Genomic DNA, 22,417 nt, shown 5'->3' with positions numbered 1-22,417 from the left:
CTTCAGACGGGCCTGGACATGTACTGGCTTAAGCAGGGGGACACATCTGGCACTGCAGGATTTGAGTCCCTGGCGGCGTAGTGTGTTACTGATGGCAGGCTTTGTTACTTTGGTCCCAGCGCTCTGCAGGTCATTCACTAGGTCCCTCCGTGAGGTTCTGAGATTTTTGCGTGGAGGTTCTGAGATCTTGCGTGGAGTCCCAGATCGAGGGAGATTATCAGTGGTCTTGTATGTCTTCCATTTCCTAATAATTGCTCCCACAGTTGATTTCTTCAAACCAAGCAGCTAACCTATTGCAGATTCAGTCTTCCCAGCCTGGTGCAGGTCTACAATTTTGTTACTGGTGTCTTTTGAGAGCTCTTTGGTCTTGGCCATAGTGGAGTTTGGAGTGTGACTGTTTGAGGTTGTGGACAGGTGTCTTTTGTGGTCCTTCTGTAGCTCAGTTGGTAGAGCATGGCGCTTGTAACGCCAGGGTAGTGGGTTCAATTCCCGGGACCACCCATACGTAGAATGTATGCACACATGACTGTAAGTCGCTTTGGATAAAAGCGTCCGCTAAATGGCATATATTATTATTATTATATTATACTGATAAGTTCAATACAGGTAACGAGTTCGAGGACAGAGGAGCCTCTTAAAGACGAAGTTACAGGTCTGTGAGAGCCAGAAATCTTGCGTGTTTGTAGGTGACCAAATACTTATTTTCCACCTCTTAAAACTACCGCTCCCAGATCCGGGAGAATTGTCATCAACTGACACTAATTAGCATAACGCAACAGACAAAAAAATATTACTACAAAATATTCATATTCATGAAATCACAAGTGAAATATATTGAAACACAGCTTAGCCTTTTGTTAAATCACCCTGTCATCTCCGATTTTGAAATTATGCTTTACAGCTAAAGCAAGACAAGCATTTGTGTAAGTTTATCGATAGCCTAGCATAGCATTATGCCTAGCTAGCAGCAGGCAGCTTGGTCACGAAAATCAGAAAAGCAATCAAATTAAATAGTTTACCTTTGATGAGCTTCGGATGTTTTCACTCACGAGACTCCCAGTTAAATAGCAAATGTTCCTTTTTTCCATAAAGATTATTTTTGCAGCCGAAATAGCTCCGTTTGTTCTTCACGTTTGGCTGAGAAATCGACCGGAAATTGCGGTCACGACAACGCCGAAAAATATTCCAAATTAGATCCATAATATCGACAGAAACATGGCAAACGTTTTTTATAATCAATCCTCAAGGTGTTTTTCAAATATCTATTCGATAATATATCAACCGGGTCAGTTGGCTTCTTAGTAGGAGCGAAACAATGGCCGCATTTGTCTATTACGCACAAATCACTCTGAGAGTCACCAGGTGACCACTTACGCAATGTTGTCGCTCACGCTCATTTTTCAAAATAAAAGCCTGAAACTGTCGTGACACTAGACATTAGGGAAGCCATAGAAAAAGTAATCTGGTTGATATCCCTTTCACTGCTCAATAGGGACGCATAGGAACATAGGTTTCTAAATAAGAGTCACTTCCCGATTGGATTTTTCTCAGACTTTCGCCTGCAATATCAGTTCTATTATACTCAGACAATATTTTTACAGTTTTGTAAACTTTAGAGTGTTTTCTATCCTAAGCTGTCAATTATACTCATATTCTATTATCTGGTCCTGAAAAGTAGACCATTTACTTTGGGAACGTTTTTTTTAAATGAAAATAGTGCTCCCTAGTTTCAATAGAGCCAGAAATCTTGCTTGTTTGTAGTTGACCAAATACTTATTTTCCACCATAATTTGCAAATACATTCATTAAAAATCCTACAATGTGATTTTCTGGATTTTCTTTCTCATTTTGTCTGTCATAGTTGAAGTGTACCTATGATGAAAATTACAGGCCCCTCATCCTTTTAAGTGGGAGAACTTGCACAATTGGTGGCTGACTAAATACTTTGTTTTGCCCCACCCCACTGTACCTTCTGGAGTGTGTGCTGCTATGTGACCAGTGAGCTGAGAGAAGGCTGTAAGCCAGTGGTTGTGGCGACGAGTATGAAGCGAGGGCCAGCCATACTTGAATAGATATAGGTCTGTAGCAGTTTGGGTCTAGAGTGTCTCCCCCTTTGAAAAAGGGGATGACCGTGGCAGCTTTCCAATCTATGGGAATCTCAGACGATACGAAAGTGAGGTTGAACAGGCTAGTAATGGGGGTTGCAACAATTTCAGCAGATAATTGTAGAAAGAGAGGGTCCAGACTGTCCAGCCCGGCTGATTTGTAGGGGTCCAGATTTCGCAGCTCTTTCAAAACATCAGCTATCTGGATTTGGGTGAAGGAAATTGACCGATGTATCGATGTATCTATACAGCTAACAGTCCAATATGCTTTAGACAGCTAGCGGGCTGCGGCTGCCGGATGGGCATTCAGGGGTGGTCGCGATGTAGAGGCTAGTGGAGTACCCCCTCGAGCAGATTACGTCGTAGTCCAGTCGTGAAGGATCAGCGGAGTTCCGTGCCCCGTACCGGCAGTAGAAGGGGTCTGGGTATTGTAGCCCAGGAGTGGCTGATGGGCCTCTTTAGCTAGCCGGGAGAAAGGGCCTAGCATGGGCTAGCTCCAGGCTAATTGGTGCTTGCTTCGGGACCGACGTTAGCCAGTACTCAGATAGCAGCTAGCTAGCTGTAAAGATCCAGGTGAAAATGTCCAGAGTATGCGGTAGGAATCCGGGGATATGCAGAGAAAATTGCTCTGGTATGCTCTGGTTTGAGTCGAGTTGTACAAACTGGCGAGAACTTTCCGAGCTAAAGGTTAGCTGATGACCGCTAGCAGTGGTTAGCTGACTACTAGCTGGTAGCTAGTGAACTGGCTAGCTTCTGTTGGGGGATTTTGGATTCAAGGTGAATAATACTTTAGAAAAAAAACAGATCCGCACCACATTGAGTGAGGCGGGCTGGGTTGCAGTGTTTAGAAGTTGAGTTTTTGAAAAAATATTTTTAAAAGATATGCGAAGAAAACTATATATACACGGGACACGATTTCAAAAGCCGTCTGACTATAGCCGGAAATCTGCCGTTTCTGGGTATAGTAGTCATTTACAGCATTAACAATGCTGATCAATTTGATGTTATTTTAAATTGGACAAAACATGTGTTTCTCTTTCACAAACAAGGACATTTCTAAGTGACCCCAAACTTTTGAATGGTAGTGTACATATAAATACGGATGAGCAATGACCGAGCGGCATAGGCAAGATGCAATAGATTGTATAATATACAGTATTTACATATGAGATGAGAAATGTAAGATGTGTAAACACTATTCAAGTGGCATTATTAAAGTGACTAGTAATCCAGTTATTAAAGTTGTATGTGGGCAGCAGCCTCTCTGTTAATGACGGGCTGTTTAACGGTCTGATGGCCTTGAGATAGAAGCTGTTTTTCAGTCTCTCGGTCCCAGCCTTGATGCACCTGTACTGATCTCGCCTTCTGTATGGTAGCGGAGTGGCTCGGGTGGTTGATGTCCTTGATGATCTTTTTGGCCTTCATGTGACATGGGGTGCTGTAGGTGCCCTGGAGGGCCGGATGTTTGCCCCCGGTGATGCGTCGTGCTGACCGCACCACCCTCTGGAGAGCCCTGCGGTTGTGGGTGGTGCAGTTGCCATATCAGGCGGTGATACAGCCCGACAGGATGCTCTCAATTGTGCATCTGTAAAAGTTTGTGAGGGCTTTAGGTTCAATTTCTTTGGCCTCCTGAGGTTGAAGTGGCACTGTTGCACCTTCACCACACTGTGGGTGTGGGTGGACCATTTCAGTTTGTCTGCGATGTGTACACCAAGGAACTTCAAACTTTCCACCTTCTCCACTGCTGTCCCGTCGATGTGGATAGAGAGGTGCGCCCTCTGCCGTTTCCTGAAATCCACAATCACATCCTTTGTTTTGTTGACGTTGAGTGAGAGGTTGTTATCCTGACACCACACTCCCGAGTGCCCTCACCTCCTCCCTCAGGCTGTCTCGTTGTGGTTGGTAATCAAGCCTACTACTGTTGTGTCGTCTGCAAACTTGATGATTGAGATGGAGGCGTGCATGGCCACGCATGTCATGGGTGAACGGAGTACATGAGGGGGCTGAGCATGCAACCTTGTGGGGCCCCAGTGTTGAGTATCAGCGAAGTGGAGATGTTTCCTACCTTCACCACTTGGGTGCAGCCCGTCAGGAAGTCCAGGCCCCAATTGCACAGGGCGGCGTTGAGAACCAGGGCCTCAAGCTTAATGATGATGAAGGGTACTATGGTGTTGAATGCTGAGCTGTCGTCAATGAACAGCATTCTTACATAAGTATTCCTCTTGTCCAGATGGGATAGGGCAGTGTGTAGTGTGATGGCGATTACATCGTCTGTGGACCTATTGAGGCGGTAGGCAAATTGAAGTGGGTCTAGGGTGACAGGTAAGGTGGAGGTGAAATTATCCTTGACTAGTCTCTCAAAGCACTTCATGTTGAAAGAAGTGATTGCTGAACTAAATGACGAATGACTAATGTTGGCCATCTTGAAGCATGTGGGGACAGAAGACTGGGGCAGGGAGAGATTGAATGTGTCCGTAAACACACCAGCCAGCTGGTCCGCACACACTCTTGAGGACGAGGATAGGGATGCAGTCTGGGCATTACGAGTTGGTGGGACATTCACATGCATTTTTCCCAGTAAAAGGGTTGTATTTCCAAGTTCCCAACATGACCGCAACATATGTGACATGATTCTTTCTTAATGGTTCGGCCCATGCGGAGGGTATTTATTCATTTCCGATTTTAGTACCCAGTAGTATCAGAGAGCTATCACCCAATCAGGATGGATCTGTTCTACACAGTGCCACAGTAACTAGCACCAAAGCAGAGAATTCATGGATGATCTTGTACAAATTATGATTCAACACACACAAAGAAGAGCTAGCAGGAAGAAAGGGCCTAGCATGGGCTAGCTCCAGGCTAATTGGTGCTTGCTTCGGCAAAGAGATATTGCTGCTCTCTGACCATTTGGCACATTTAAGACCTGTCTTTCTGTCACAGACAGACATTTCATACATGTCTCTCTATGACTAAGAGTGTAGTTTGTGTGAGTCTCTCAGCCCTGTGACTCACCTTGTTCATGTTGCCCGCCTGCTGGGCGGCGACAACGTTCAGGGTGGCAGCGCCCACCTGTGGCCCGCCCTGCTGTGTGAGGGTCTCTGCCAGCGAGCTGCCCACTCCTCCTCCTGGTGCCGCCTGCATGGCCTGGTACTGACCCCGGCCTCGTCCACTTCCAGGACCCAGCCCCAGGCCTCCGTTTATCACCTGGCCCAGCTGGTGCTGCCCACCCTGACCTAACATCCCGGCATGGCCCCCCAGAGACTGGTTGAAGTTCTGTCCGGTCCCCGCTTTCGGCGACCCTTGACCCAAGGAGCTCTTCCCGTGTGCTGCACCCAACTGACCCCCAATGCCACTGGGCTGAGTTCCTCCTCCAGCACCCCCGATGAGACCAGAGGCACTACCCACCCGGAGGAGTTCTGACAGCTGCTTGTGTTTGGCCACTGCGTCCGGGACCTTGGAGCCCAGAGGACCAGGACCCCCAGGGTTGACGTTACCCCCATTGGAGGGCATTCCGCCCCCAGTCATACCCCCCAGGCCAGAGCCTCCGTTGGGGATCAGCTCGTCTGGCAGGTCGTTCTCCAGGTCGTCCCATGATAAGGAGCCTAGATCCACTGTAGAAGAGGAAGAGAGGGAGAGAGAAAAACGGGTTAATAATATGGATTGATATCATGAAAATTCATGGGCTGATATTCCGGTCTGTGTAAGTGCCATTGAAGTACAGTTTCAGCCAGCCTATCGCAGACCTGCAAATCCTAAATCATTTTTTATGAGAACAACTTCAGCGCAGTGGTGGTGGCACCCCGGGCCCCGCGACACCACACTGCTCAAATCATAGGCAAACGCACTGTTTTTGTCTAATAATGTGGCAGAAGACTGCCGCAGAAGGAATGGTAGGCTATAGACTTAATGGTACCTGGTAATTGGCTGCACTTCAGGAGCTAACTAGAAATAAATTTAAATGCACTGTCAGGGCTCTCACCAGGATTTTCTGACAAGGTGGTGCTGATGTAGGCCTAAGGTTGGGTAGGGTATAGGTTCAGCGCATGTCAGTCAACTTCCCCTTAGGAAGTTGGAGCATTTAGAATGTTTGAAAAACCTGTAACTGCCATTTCCTGAAACGAAGAGTCTTAAATTATATCCAACACAGAAGTACTGCTTTTATGTGCATAGTCTAGTGAAAAAGTAAACTGGCTTAATTTTGTTTGGGGAGAAAATTCTAAATGATTAAATCACTGGAAGCAATGTAGTAGCTTACTGTATGCTATTTGGAATATGAAACAACTGAAGTAGCCCTATGAGTTAGTTTCACATCTACATCCCTGACTTAGTCCATCAAGTTAGGTCTGATTACTAGGCAACCGTTCATTCAACATGCCTGGTTATTGGCGAACTAACTATTATGACATCTAGTATCACACTACTATGGTTGACACACAGCTACATCAAGAGAACAGATCAACAACTGATTCATTAACATTGGTCTACTAGTCTTTAACAGTATACCGTAACTTTGTTAAGGACGGACCGGTATTTGCGGAACAGCTCTCTGCCACGTCTGTTTCCATCCACACAGCGGCGAAAAACTCAACTACCGCAACACCACACGTTTCCTTTCGCGAACATGCACTCGTGTATACAACCGTTGAGATCACAGCATGTCCGGGAAAGAAAGTGTTCTTGCCTAGTTGTCTAAACACTGTAGCTAACTACGAAAGTGGTTGACAAACAATTTTGGGTAAAATAGCAAACAGTTCGTTCTCCATTTTCCCTACCCTTTTCCCCCTCACACAACAGCGGTATCAACGGATGAAGTGGAGAGCTGCCATCCAGCTCGGGAGGAAAATAGAAAACCCTGCGCTGGTTTTTCCTGGTTCAATTGATGTCAAAGAACTGAGCAGATCAGACCCAGCTGCTATCACATTGGTGTCTATGTGAGAGCCATCCCCTTAAGTAGACAGGAACTGCACGACATATCAGTGAATATATAGGAATCGGGCGATATTAGCTAAAAATGCCAACATCGGTATCGGCCCAATGTCTTGTTTAACGCCAATGTGCAAAACCGATGTCAAAGCACGGTATGACGTGCTTACCTAAACTCAGCAAAAAAAGAAACATCCTCTCACTGTCAACTGTGTTTTTTTCAGCAAACTTAACATGTGCACATATTTGCATGAACATAACAAGATTCAACAACAGACAAACTGAACAAGTTCCACAGACATGTGACTAACAGAAATTGAACGATGTGTCCCTGAACAGGGGGGGGGGTCAATCTTCAAAATTAACAGTTAGTATCTGGGCTTTTCGCTGCCCATGGCAGAACACTGACATTGCTGTCTTGCAGGAAGTCACGCACAGAGTGAGCAGTATGGCTGATGACATTGTCATGCTGGACAACATGCATAAATAAATACTACTATGGAATGCCATTTGGGTCTTTGCATGTAAAAAAAAAATAGGTCTGTTCTGAATAGCTTGGTACCTAGCTAGCACCAATACAACCAGCCTGAAAACAATGACCAGTGGAAACTGCAGCCATTTTTATTATTCTTAGCAATTAATCCTTGTGAGTAAGTATTACCTAGATAGCCACTTGTTCGACTATTAAAATTGAACTTCTGTTCATAAAAATAAAGCTAGCCAGCTACTTAACACTGTTGCCAAAAGCTAACGTTATAAGCAGCCACGGCTCGACCGGACCGGGTTGTGTGTTGTGAAGCTAGGCACAATAGTGGAATTTGTGGTTTGCCTTCAAAATAAAAGTACCTCTTTGAAAGTGATGCAGAAGGCTTCAATTGGTGGAATCATGCCATATTTAGACCAGATCGTGTTCAACAACGATGAAATGTGAAGCAATGAAATGAGGTATCAGTCTACCCGGTGACACCCACAGAACACAACTGAAGAGTTTAAGAATATATTAGTGTTATAGCTCTTATCGCGGGACTGTGAGAAATCACCTCCCCAGTCAGCCTATTGTGTGTATTGACATTCATAATGCACTGTACACCTAAGGATTAACTAAGTATTGGGAATCAATGAAACTGAGTATCAGTCTACTCAATACCAAAGACATTTTCTCCCAACGTCCTCCTCAGAGTTATCAGACTCCAAAACATCCACACAGTATTGTTTTTCCTCGGGAATAGTGTTCAATACACATAGGTTGACAATAAATGTGGCTAAATTCACAGTTGTTTCAGAGTCTCGCAATAAGAGCTTCAACGCTTATGTTCTCTGGGTGTCACTGAGTAGACTGATACCCCAATTTCATTGATCCACAAACCATAGGTAAGACTGTACAGTGAAATATGTATGCCCCCGATGTAATTCTGAAGTATAATAAATCCAGTGTGATTTCAGATTGTCAAATTAACAAAATTGCATTTTGTTGATTATATATAACATTCCAACCTTGTTTAGCATTATCTATTCCATTATGACATCCTTCTACTATTTGTATTCATTTGCATCACCATCAATGACATACTTGTATTTTGAAGGCTAACCGCAAAGTACACGGTTGTGGCTAATCCTTCTTGTGGCTAGCTGCACATAGATGGGTCCGACCACCATTAAGCAAATAAGAACTGTCTTACAAATTAGGGTTATTTTAGATGACACCTAGCTATAGTTAGCTAGCTAACTATAGCTACAGAAACAGATGTAATTTTGCTATGTTTTTGGGGGAAAAAATGTTGTTTGCATCCATGAACTGGCTAGCTTATTTTTTTAAATGACCAGCACTGTAGGTGCACGAGACAACTTTACCAGTATCACAGCACACGTATTGATGAATCGTTGTGACAATACAATATGAAATATGAGTGAGTTTAATCAATGTGTAATAGCTATATAAACAAAATGTATGAACGTGTAAAATTATTATGTGACGTGGAGTCATATTCAGGACCGGCCACGTCAAATAGTGTTATCTTTGACACGCAAAGACACAAAGAGCATTCCATAGAAATCCTGGTTGAGAAAGAAACTGAACAAATGAACAACGAAACAGCACTGCAAGTAAGTGAAATAAATAGATTTTGATTATGTTTTACTGTAATGGGGACATACGTAAATGCCAACAAAATAACTTCTTGGTCAGTGTGGTGTGTGTAACCTTTATTTAACTAGACAAGTCAGTTATGAACAAATTCTTATTTACAATGACGGCCTACCCTGGACGATGCTGAGCCAATTGTGCGCCGCCCTATGTGACTCCCAATCACGGCCAGATGTAATACAGCCTGGATTCGAACCAGGGACTGTAGTGATGCCTCTTGCACGGAGATACAGTGCCTTAGACCGCTGCGTCCATGTGTGTTAACTATACTAGAATGATTAAAAGGCTGCTAAAATTGTAAATATCGGTATCTTTTTTTTAGGCAAGGAAAATATTGGATATCGGTCAAAACGTTCATATCGGTGCATCACTAATGGTAAACGGCCTGAATGAACTATTTTCATTTATCCACCATCTTTGATAGTACTACAACGGCGAGCCGGAGCAGAGAGCTAAAGAGTTTTGTCCTCGCCCAAGTCCTCCAATTGGTTCAGCTCCAACTTCAGACAGTTGAGTCAAAAACCACAATGTGCCAACTAGTCTATTTCTGTGTATTCTTCATACCAGTGCACTTTGACCTCAAATTGCGTTCAAGCATGTTACGCAAAACGCGTGCAAGTTGGTAGGTCTGCTGTCGCTCCCAATTCCATCTCCCAGCCCCAGTCCATTCACCTCACACTTGATTCCATCGCTACGTGCTAATGAGCTAACGCATTAACTCGCTAGCGCTGCTTGGTAAGTCTACTGCTGATCCACACCACACAGTGAAGAAGCAAAAAAGCAGGAGGGAGGGATGGAGGATGATATTTAAGAAGAGTGATAAATGAGTGATAAATGAAGAGGGTGTTGGTGCCACCTGACAGTTAACAGTTAGACAGGCAGTGAAAATACAGCATCACTCAAGGGAGGGGGGCAAGCGTATTTGGGTAACACTGTCAGGAAGCGTGTTTTGACAGTTAAAACAGCCAGTGAAAATACATAAATCGCTGCATCACTCAATGTTGGTTCCCCATAGGGTAACATCGTCAGGAAGTGTGACTGGGAATTGTGGTGGAGGGAGACAATTGAAGACATGACAGGGGATGAGACTCAGTGGATACAACAAATTAACCCAAACAGAACTTGCTAATTATATTGCTGTGGAAATTGACTTAAGGGTTGATAAAATGCAGTTATGGATTTTACCCAGTCTCAAAGCCGAATGGTTTAGATTGCTTGGAATGTTACAGGAGACGCTCCGACCAATTGCGACCATGCCTGTGCAGATCAAACTTTTTTATTTTTTTATTGCAGTCTTTGATGAAATGACCCTTTTCATGTAAAAAAATACACTGACGATTTAAAGCAAAACCACACTTCCTGAAGAAATCACTGTTTATCCTGCACCTGAGCCAGAGTTTCCTGAAGAGTGTTGCTGGTCAGGTTTCTTAGAAAACCTTTCAGAGCGCCTTCTCTTTTCTCCTGATTTCTAGGAATTTACCCCCATCTTAGCGTAGCCTCGAGGTCTGCGTTAGTTAACAATGCAGATTTCTGAAAGCTAACGCAAAAGAAGACCAAATATTGAACAGAGCAGTAGCGGAGTTTCTGTCAAGTGCAATTCTGTGACTTTGGTTGTGTCTACACTTCACACTTGTGACTTTATCAGAATACGTAGAGCGCATTGAAAAGACGGGTCTAGACTAGAGGTCGACCGATTATGATTTTTCAACGCCGATACAGATTGGAGGACCAAAAAAAAAAAGTGCTAAATAATAATAATGACAATTACAACAATACTGAACAAACACTTATTTTAACTTAATACATCAATAAAATCAATTTAGCCTCAAGTATATAATGAAACGTTCAATTTGGTTTAAATAATGCAAGAACAAAGTGTTGGAGAAGAAAGTAAAAGTGAAATGTGCCATGTAAGAAAGCTAACGTTTAATTTCCTTGCTCAGAACATGAGAACATATGAAAGCTGGTGGTTCCTTTTAACATGAGTTTATATAAAATATATATATATATAAATATAAAATATATATATAAAATATATATATATAAATATATATAATATATATAATATATAAATATATATATAAAATATAAATATAAAATATATATATATAAAAATATATATATATATAAAATATATATATATAATATATATATATATATATATATATAAAAATATATATATATAAAAAATATATATATATATAAAATATATATATATAAAAATATATATATATATAATAATATATATATATATATATAAAATATATATATATAAAAATATATATATATATAAAATATATATATATATAAAATATATATATATAAAAATAAAATATATATATAAAAATATATATATATATAAAAAAATATATATATATAAAAAATATATATATATAAAAATATATATATATAAAATATATATATAAAATATATATATATATATATATAAAATATATATATATAAAATAAAATATATATATATATATATATATATATATAAAAATATATATATAAAATATATATATAAAATATATATATATATATAAAATATATATATATAAAATATATTATATATATAATATATATATATATATAAATATATATATATATAAAATATATATAAAATATATATATAAAATATATAAAATATATATATATATTATGAGTCTTCAATATTCCCAGGTAAGAAGTTTAGGTTGTAGTTATTATAGGAATTATAGGACTATTTCCCTCTATAGCATTTGTATATCATTAACATTTGACTATTGGATGTTCTTATAGGCACTTTAGTATTGCCAGTGTAACAGTACAGCTTCCGTCCCTCTAGTTAGCGCACGCTAACTAGCTAGCCATTTCACTTCGGTTACACCAGCCTCATCTAGGGAGTTGATAGGGTTGAAGTCATAACCAACGCAATGCTTGACGAACAAAGAAGAGTTGCTGGCAAAACGCACTAAAGTGCTGTTTGAATGAATGTTTACACGCCTGCTTCTGTCTACCACCGCTCAGTCAGATACTTGTATGCTCAGTCAGATATGCAACGCAGGACACGCTAGATAATAGCTAGTAATATCATCAACCATGTGTAGTTAAATAGTGATTATGATTGATTGTTTTTTATAAGATAAGTTTAATGCTAGCTAGCAACTTACCTTGGCTTACTGCATTCGCTTAACAGGCAGTCTCCTTGTGGAGTGCAACGAGAGAGAGGCAGGTCGTTATTGCGTTGGACTAGTTAACTGTAAGGTTGCAAGATTGGAACCCCCGAGCTGACACGGTGAAAATCTGTCATTCTGCCCCTGAACAAGGCAGTTCCTAGGCCGTCATTTAAAAAAATAATGTGTTCTTAACTGACTTGCGCAATTAAATAAAAAGGTAGAAAAAATACTTTAAAAAATAAATAAATCGGCACCCCAAAATACTGAAAATACATTCCGATTAATGGGTCGACCTCTAGTCTAGACGCACAAAAGTTTCTTTGTGGTCTGATCTAGCTGACCAATTCAGGAGGTGGTCAGGGATGCACTGTGTGCAGATTTCTCAGTTGATGCAAAATCAGGCTCCTGAAAGCGCATACAGTGGGCGACGTCATCGGCACTCCTCCCACAAGTCTACAGAAAACTTGTGTTTTGGGGACGAGATGTACCTAGTCATTTTAACGTTGGGGGAAATATGTTCTCCGAGCGTGACGAACATGTTTCGCTGGCATCATAAATGCTTGCCAGCTTGCTAATATTTAGACTAAACATTTTGGCTTTTTGATGACGGTTTTGGAGCAGTGGTTTCTGCCTTGCGGAGCAGCATTTCAGGTTGTGCCGATATAGGACTTGTTTTACTGTGGATATAGATACTTTGTACCCGTTTCCTCCAGCATCTTCACAAGGTCCTTTGCTGTTGTTCTGGGGTTGATTTCCACTTCTCACCAAAGTACGTTCATCTCTAGGAGATAGAACGCGTCTCCTTCCTGAGCAGTATGACGGCTGCATAGTCCCATGGTGTTTATACTTGTGTACTATTGTTTGTACAGATGAACATGGTACCTTCAGGCGTTTGGAAATTGCTCCCAAGGATGAACCAGACTTGTGGAGGTCTACAATTATTTTCTGGGGTCTTGGCTGATTTATTTCGATTTTCCCATGATGTCAAGCAAAGAGACACTGAGTTTGAAGGTAGGCCTTGAAATACATCCACAGGTACACCTTCAATTGACTCAAATTATGTCAATTAGCCTATCAGAAGCTTCTAAAGCCATGACATACTTTTCTTGAATTTTCCAAGCTGTTTAAAAGCACTGACCCACTGGAATTGTAATACAGTCAATTATAAGTGCAATAATCTGTCTGTAAACAATTGTTGGAAAGATTACTTGTGTCATGCACAAAGTAGATGTCCTAAACAACTTGTCAAAACAATATTTTGTTAACAAGACATTTGTGGAGTGGTTGAAAAACTAGTTAATGACTCCAACCTAAGTATACGTAAACATCCAACTTCAACTGTAGCCCTGGTTCTCCCACTCCCTGCTTTTCTACTCACCGTCTTTCTAGTTCTCTCCCTTCAGCTCTTCCTTCTCTCACTTGCTCTCACCACCACTTCTCCCTCTCTTTCAGCTCTCAAGGTTCTCTGCTCTTAGCCACATGCTCTCACCACCACTTCTCCCTCTCTTTCAGCTCTCAAGGTTCTCTGCTCTTAGCCACATGCTCTCACCACTATCTCTCCGTCTCTAGCTCCATCCAGCTCTATATTCTCTGCTAAGCTTAGTGGCTGAGGCCAGCAGTGAGTGGCAGTTTTCTGTCCGAGCCAGGCGCCTTCACACACACAATGTCCCGGTCGGTCAATCACCAAGTCAAGCATGGCTTATTTTCACAGCCTGCATGAGCAGAGCACACACACTCCTCCTGCATCTCCCTCTTACACACAGACTACTTTTTGTCCCCTCAAACACACACCTCTGCCATCCTTTGAGCAGCAGGGAGCTGGCGATGGGATCTGTGCTGACTTTATATTTCCTGGCTGGAGTAGATTGCAAGAGCACGAAATAGAGCAAGAAGAGTGTCCATTTCAACACTAATGACCCAACTAAACCAGATGTCAAAACTTAGAGACTAGCAAAACTAGGCTATTCAGGCACCATCCCTTCCTTCTCCAAAACCATTCACCAAAATGAAGTGCTTTTCAGGTATTCAGAGGGGACTTCAACATGATGGATGAACAAGGCTTATTTCCTTGGGACGAGAATTTGGGGTATTTTCTATTAGAGACAATAAACCGAAAATGACTGACAATGCTATCCTCTTACTGAAGCATTTCACACAACGTTCCTGTAGATTGACCAATGGTTTAAGAACAGTAATATACTCATTGTGTTGATTCCTGCTATGAAATATCTGCCTTTTCCGTTTTTCTGTTGGCTGCTGACTCACATTCCCTCCCCCCACTGACACAGAGGAGGGAGAGATGCATTCTGAGAAGTACAAGCAAATGACCATTGCTCAAATGACCATTTGCTCAAAATACTATTGCGGAAAAAAAGGTTTTAAAGCAACTACTGTTGTTCTAGTCGAAGCTTTCTGTGAGGATAACACATGCCTCACCTGTTAATATCGAGTCCGTGGCACCACTTCTCAACCAGAGTAAGCTGTACAGTGCCATTTGCGGTAAATAGACCGATATCAAGAAGGCCTAGCACTGGAAAGTTTTTGTGGGACATTGTGTTTGTGTAAATTTTGTGTAAAATTCCCACTTCCTCAGGTGTTAAAAAAATATAGCCTTTATGGGCCAATATGTACAAAGATGTTGGCAAACTTTGAAAAGTCAAAAATAAATCTGATAATTCTGGATCCTATTTTGACAGGTTGCACATTGAAATATCAATCATGCATTTCTTGGATATGTTAGATGAAATAGCTTACTTGTTGATAGGCTACCATCTCAGTCGTCTTACTTGTTGATAGGCTACCATCTCAGTCGTCTTACTTGTTGATAGGCTACCATCTCAGTCGTCTTACTTGGCACTGGAAAAAAACAGTCTAGAACCATGGCACTAATGTAAAGTAATTAAAAATGTATCGTTGATTTTGTTATCGAGCAAAAGTGACATTTAAAACGCAATTTTATGTTTTGTCCATGTCGCCCAGCTGTAGCACCTCCCTAAAAAAAAATTAATTGCTGATTTATCATTATCGCAAAAAACAGGCAATTTATTGCGAGATGGATTTTTGTCCATATCGCCCAGCTCCATTTGCCATACATTTTCTACGCTCTGTATCAAAGCCATATCAAATATCTTGGTTCTAAAGTAGTTGCTATAGAGCTATTTCATATTAATTGTTGAGAGGAAAATAGTACACCTACAAAAATCTGAGAATCTCCTCTTCAAAAGGGTCAGTAATTGCTTCCAAAGCTGTGTTTTTTCCCACAATTGCATTTTAAAATGTTACAGGCTACAATTAGAACACATTTATCCCAGAGCACGGGGAGAGGGAGTGAGTGGCTTGCCAGCAGGCCTCAGGGAAACAAGGGCAGGGCAGATACTTTTACTACAGGAATTGAGGATAATGCACATTACCATTTCATCATTGTTTTAATAGCCTGTAAAAATAAGAAGTTTGGACTGAGGTGAGCGTGTAATGCGACCAATTAAATTTTTTACTTGCCACACAAGTCAAATGGTCATAAAATGTTCAGTTAGGAGCCCTGGAAGACAACTGTCGTTATCAGATAGTACGTGATGCAAGAGCGGTTCACATTTTCTTTAGCGAAGGTTTCTTACGCCATCCATGTCCACTTTAACACGGCATCTTTTCCCCTGTCCGTCTTTCATTCATCCCTCCCTCTCTCGCTCTCTCTTTTCAAGTTGAGAACTGACCGATGTGAGTGGGAGACGCAAACACTGAAATATCTGCTATATCATGAGAGGAAACGGTGAGGCTTAAATATAAACAGCTTAAAACGTGTGAAGTGACTGCAGACTGGCATTTAAAACTGCCAATTAGGCTGTAAAATGGGGCATGCTCAGCCGGCGCAAAAAAAGACGCTGTCGTACGTGTGACAACCCACCCACCCCTCCTCGGAGGTTCCATTACTAAGTGCGTCATGAGTATGTGACACGGGTGGGCCCTAAATGTGCCATTTGGAGAGCAGGGAGCATGCTGACGGAGGGCTCCTCTCGTTAAAGCAGTGGAATGGAATATCATGCTAGTCATAGTATCAGGCGGCAGCGTAGCCTAATGGTTAGTGTTGTACTAGTAACCGAAAGGTTGCAAGTTCAAATCCCTGAGCTGACAAGGTACAAATCTGTCGTTCTGCACCCTGAACAGGCAGTTAACCCACTGCTCCTAGGCAGTCATTGAAAATAAGAATTTGTTCTAAACTGACTTGCCTAGTTAAATAAAGGTAAAAAAATAAAAGTAGTCTGCCCCAGTATCTACACATTAGAGATTGACGATGAGTATGATGTGTCTCAGATTCAAACCCCCATTAGGCAGCTCTGCAAGCATTATGTCAAAATAAGTGTGTTATGGATGACCAACGTTCTTCATTTACTCCCATTACGCTATTTACTTCCAAAAAGTCTAAATTTTTATTTTTAATTTTTATTTTACCTTTATTTAACCAGGCAAGTCAGTTAAAAACACATTCTTATTTTCAATGACATCCTGGGAAGAGTGGGTTAACTGCCTGTCCAGGGGCAGAACGACAGATTTGTACCTTGTCAGCTCGGGGGTTTGAACTCGCAACCTTCCGGTTACTAGTCCAACGCTCTAACCACTAGGCTACGCTGCCGCCCCCTAAATACAAATTTACAAGCAACTAAATAAAATCCGATTCAGCACCTTCATTATGGCCACCTACATGTCGGAAGTCTAAAACAGCTCGATACACTGGAAGCGCCGAAGTGGACATTTTTCAGTCGCTTGTTAATTTTTTATAGAGACCTTACATAGCTACCGGCTGTAGATTAAGACAGTTGATCATTGAAACCCAAATTTTGGTTAGTAACAAACATATTTTGACAGAGCTGTCTAATGGGAGTTTGAGCTTCCTAGGCATTAAAAGGAAATGCGTCATACTCACCTAAATCTCTAACACACAGACACTGGGGCAAGTAGAGTCCTAATACTTGCCAGGAACCTCACGATACGATATCACAATACTTAAGTGCCGATACGATATGGATTGTGATTTTCAGGAGTCTATATGTATTGCGATTAGATACGGAGATTTTAATGCGATTTGATGTTCCAAACATATTGCTCACGGACTATAGAAAACATTAAGAACTTGGGATGCACGATATATCGGTGAACATATCGGAATCGGACGATTTTAGCTAAAAATGCCAACGTCGACCCGATGTCTAGAATAAAGCCGATGTGCAAAGCCGATGTCAAAGCTGACGTGCATACCTATATAACGTAGGTAGATGGCGTAATGATGCCATGAGAAATACTGCGCGACACGTGGACATACGTCACTGCCAACAAAATAACTTGTGTTCAACTATTTAACTGTACTAGAATGCTTAAAAGGTGTGTGCGAATGGGCAAGATAACATATTTAACCCTTGGTGTTCGGGTCTGTGGGACCCATTTTCAATATTAACTAAAATAAAAATTATACAATTAATATTTTGTTAAACCTGAGACTCATTGGCATTGGCTTACTTTCTTTGAAGAACATCTGAAATAACATTTTTCATTTGAGGGCACCCACTACACATTTATATTACATATGTGGTGTTCGGGTCCACTGGGAAAGTGTGTGTGTGTTGGTGAACACAAGTAAAAATTGAACAAAAAGGTTTGCTGTGTGCCTTCATTCAGTCTTCCTCCTCCCTGGGCCTGCTGTTTCAATATAGCACCAAGAACCTGTCTGTCTCCCTGCCCGTCTGCCGGTTTTCTAGCACTCTTTACCCTTTGTAGTGTGTGAAACTATACAAAGTCTTGCGGGAACCTGCACAATGTTATTACAATACATTATTTCAATACATTGTATTAAAAAAAACTACATTTTAAAAAGTATTTTGAAACACTACCCCAGCCAGGTGGAAATTGGGGGAGGGACAACAAATAAATAGCTTTGCATGGGTGGCTCCTTACGACAATCAATCAGCATGGGAAAAAAATAATCTCTACTCAGAGGGCCTTAGAAATAACGTTGGCATGGAGAGAGAAGGAGCGTCTTCCACTTTGGAAGATCAAGAATTAATCAGGATCATGTCTCTGTCAATTCCGCATTGACGCGGGTGGCAGTTACGCATTTGCAGGACGTAGTTTTCTTTTGAACTGTTCATCTCGGACACCACCCAGAAAATCATTCTGGACTGCACTAATTTGGGGGGGGGGGGCGTGTTTTTGGAAAGGGATGGACCAAACTCATTTACATGCATACTTTGGGGTTCTTATCCTTGCTGGTGTTCAGATCCAATGGGAAATCCAGAGAATCACTTTGGGATGCAGAAACTGGCAGAGATTTTTTCTGTGCAACGTCTCTGGAAAACTTCCCCAAAAATTCCAGGAGTATCCGCTTCGATAATCAGAGCAGCTCGGCGGCAGAGATACAAGCTAGCCGCAATCAGGTCAGTGTGGGACAAGTGGGTGTACCGCCTTCCCCTGTTTTACATCCCTGGGCCCGACGACGTTACAGTTGATGAACAGCTTATGACATTTAGGGGCCGCTGCCCCTTCAGGCAGTGCATACCATATAAACTCGCAAAAAATGGAATCAAGATCTGGGCTGCCTGTGATTCATCATATGCGTGAAACGTGCAAGTGTACACAGGGAAGCCAGATGGAGGAGCCCCTGAGAAGAACCAAGGGATGTGGGATGTCCTGGACGTGACAGGGACTCCGTGGCCATGAAATCACATGCGATAACTTTTTTTTCGCACAGGTTGGGACGGGAGCTCCTCACAAGGAAGCTGACGATGGTAGGAACAGTACAAAAAAAAAGCCAGAGCTTCCAACTCAGCTCTTGAATACACGGAACAGGCATATCAATTCCTCTAAGTTCGTGTTCAAGGCCCACACGTCCCTAATGTTCTACATGCCAAAGAAAGGCAAAAATGTGGTACTCATGAATACGCTGCATAGGGATGGGAGAAGCTGTGGCCAGGAACATCAAAAACCAGGAATCATAATGATTACAATACCACAAAAGGAGGGATGGACAATTTAGACAAGCTGGTGACTGGCTACAACTGCAAAAGAAGAACCCTAGTCTTAGACATCTCAACACGTTTGTCATCTGGATGGCGTTGAACCCAGATTGGAACAGAGAGAAGCTCCAGAGGAGACAGCTCTTTCTTGAAGAGCTGGGCAAGGCATTGGTAAGACCTCAAATCCAGAGTCAACATATCCCAAGGAATCCAGCTTCTGCAGCCATTGTGAGTATGATTCAGGAGGAGGATGCTGGTGCCCCATCCGCCAGACCCACAGAACCAACATCTCCAATACTGGAAGTAAGTGTGAGTGGTGTGTGTGTCTGACTATCCTACCTTGGCCTGCTGTAACCAGATAAGTGGAGTGAGATGTTAGTAAAATTCCTGAACTAAGTGTTTTCATCATTCTAGATTGCAGCCGGTAACAACAAGAAGCTCTGTGATGTGTGTGGACCCAAGAAGGACAGGAAGACAGTACATGCATCAACTGCAAGAAATACATTTGCAACACACATACAGTAAAACTCTGTCCCCAATGTGGTGTGTAGACTGGCCTTAATTTGTGTTCGACGAGACTCATTTATTATTTCCATAAAATACTGTATGTAAGATTTGTCCTTACAATTTGTTGAGTACAAAGCAATAACCATCAACAGTGATGAAAATATTGTTTCATTTATATTTGCTCATGACAAACATGATTTAGTCCACCCATGTCTTGATTATAATAGATTTTAGTTTACAAAAATCACCCTTTATCCAAAACAAATAGCCCTTTTATTGATAAATGTGACCTAGCAGAGGTAAGTCAACAACAAGTATTTTTACATAAATTGTTATGGGTCCATTGGCACAGCGAACATTGGGTGAATAACAAAAACCTGCACCCCACACAAGGGTTAAGTGCCTGTAGGTACCAGGCACACCAGTTTGAGTGTGTCAAGAACTGCAACATTGCTGGGTTTCTCAAGCTCAACAGTTTCCTATGTGTATCAAGAATGATCCACCACCCAAAAGACATACAGCCAACTTGACAACTGTGGGAAGCATCAGAGCCAACATGGGCGAGAATCCATGTAGAACACTTTCGACACCTTGAAGAGTCCACAAATTGAAGCTGTGCTGAGGGAAAAGGGGGGTGCAACTCAATATTAGGACGGTGTTCCTAATGTTTTGTACACTCTGTGTACTGAATGTTTGCTGCAGAGAGACAAGACAGCATGAGAAAACGAGGTTGTGATAAGTTAAGTGCTGAAAACATGTTAGCTCACTATTTAAAAAGGTTGAGAACAAGCTATAGGACGTAAAATACAGCCGTATAGGCGCAGGTACAGCCGACTAGCACTAGCTAATGCTACCTGCAGGAGCAAAATATCAATATAATATCATCCAAAAATAATATTGTGATATGTAAATGTTTAGATTCCCCCCATTTAACACCAGCTGTCATTACTAATGGCTGATTTTACAATTAGACTGAAACGGATATGTATTAGCTTGTTTTTTAAATTAAATTTGTACTTTGGCATAGTAATTTCTGAATGAGTTAATTTGAATGAGCAGAGCTATGACTCTTCACTAACAACTCTAGAGAATGACAGACGAGATATAAACCAAGCCAGTAAATAGCCAGCAAACAATGAACCAACCTCCTTCCCTCCAACTACCTTTATGCTATGGTGCTGTTCAACACACATGACTTACTACAACGGCCTGCCTTGAGAGTAGCTAAGCCTAGAGCTGGCTACATCAAGACGTGGGCAATGTGTGCACTACTAAGGCACACACCCACTGACTAAAGTATTGGTGATGAGGGGAATTGAAGGGGGAGGGGGCAATGGGACCCTGCTGGGGTGACAGATGGCCTGAATAGGGGGTGAGGGGCACATGTTTGCACTCTGTGACTTCAATGAAAGGCGTACCCCCCCATTCACCATGGGAGTGATGTGCAACCCAAAATGGGCCTTTCGGCAGGGACCCAAAGTCAGGGCAGGGGATGCTCCTATGGGGCTCTCCAGGCATGACCGCAGACACTAAGGGGGAAAACGCACACCTTGTCTGGGGTAATTTACTGCTAACAGCCCCTAGTGTTCCCACGCTTCCAGGCTCTGCTGGGCTAACATGGCAATTGGAGATTGAACACTTGGGGTCGATAATAACATAGCAGGGGTTGGATGCATTAGGGGATTTTGCAATGGATTGTGTGTGAATAACATGGTCATCACCAAAGAAAGTAATGGACATTGGACTCAGCAGATGTGTTGCTTTGGTTATTATCTCTGTAGCTAATATAGTGAAAGAAGCATGGTGCATTCACAACTACAATCCTAACATTCTGGTTCAGTAACTTTTTATCTAGAAAATTTTTGAGGTAGGCCGTACAAGTGTATTCTATCAGCAGTGGGAAACCCATATGAACAGATATGGAACATGATATAGCAATGAAAAGTGACAACTGTCAAGATATTGGGACATAAGACTACATTTTATGACATTGACACAACATGCAATCAAATGCATGACAGTGTGGGAGTGGGACATGATAGGCCTATGGTTAAATTACTTGAATCTGACCATGGCATCAGAATTGGCCTACTCTGAGCCAAGACTCTCAGCCAGTTAGGCATGCAGCAAGGTGGAAGACTGTGCCTAAAATGTTTCTGCAGATAAAGGCCTGCTATCAAGATAATTTAGCCCCCAGCAGAGTCCCCAATCCCTATAATAACGTCATTCCATTTTGATAGGGGTATAACGGTTAGTTTTCAACAGAGTATCTGACATGATTTAGGCCAGGGATGGGCAACTCCCGTCCTCGGGGCCGGAGTGGTGTTTACTCTTCCCCACGTCCCTTGGAAACATAGCTGATTAAACGAATTGTATTCTAAACTGAACACCATGATTAGTTGATTATTGGAGTCAGTTGGGGCAAAAGTGACACCAATCAGGCCCCCGGGGTCTGGAATTGCCCATCCCTGATTTAGGCTGTCACCAATGATATTTCGACAAGTATGTTGCTACTTTGCGCCGAAGGGTAGCCATGTTGACATAGCAGATCAAGCAATTGCTAAACATGTCTCTAGCTGG

The 22,417-nt window shown here is 41.9% G+C and overlaps 1 protein-coding gene across 1 annotated transcript in view; it reads right to left on the bottom strand.

Annotated features, from left to right (window-relative positions):
* Nucleotides 1-22,417, bottom strand: part of crebbpa (CREB binding protein a) — a 67,440-nt gene that overhangs the window by 43,821 nt on the left and 1,202 nt on the right. Inside the window, 1 exon segment of the mRNA XM_046332093.1 lies at nucleotides 5,118-5,716. Coding sequence (XP_046188049.1) covers nucleotides 5,118-5,716 — 599 coding nt within the window.

The sequence above is a fragment of the Oncorhynchus gorbuscha genome, linkage group LG26 (assembly GCF_021184085.1).
Source record: "Oncorhynchus gorbuscha isolate QuinsamMale2020 ecotype Even-year linkage group LG26, OgorEven_v1.0, whole genome shotgun sequence".
Lineage (NCBI taxonomy): Eukaryota > Metazoa > Chordata > Actinopteri > Salmoniformes > Salmonidae > Oncorhynchus > Oncorhynchus gorbuscha.
Note: the sequence above shows the minus strand (reverse complement) of the source record. Positions and strands in the feature narration are given on the sequence as shown.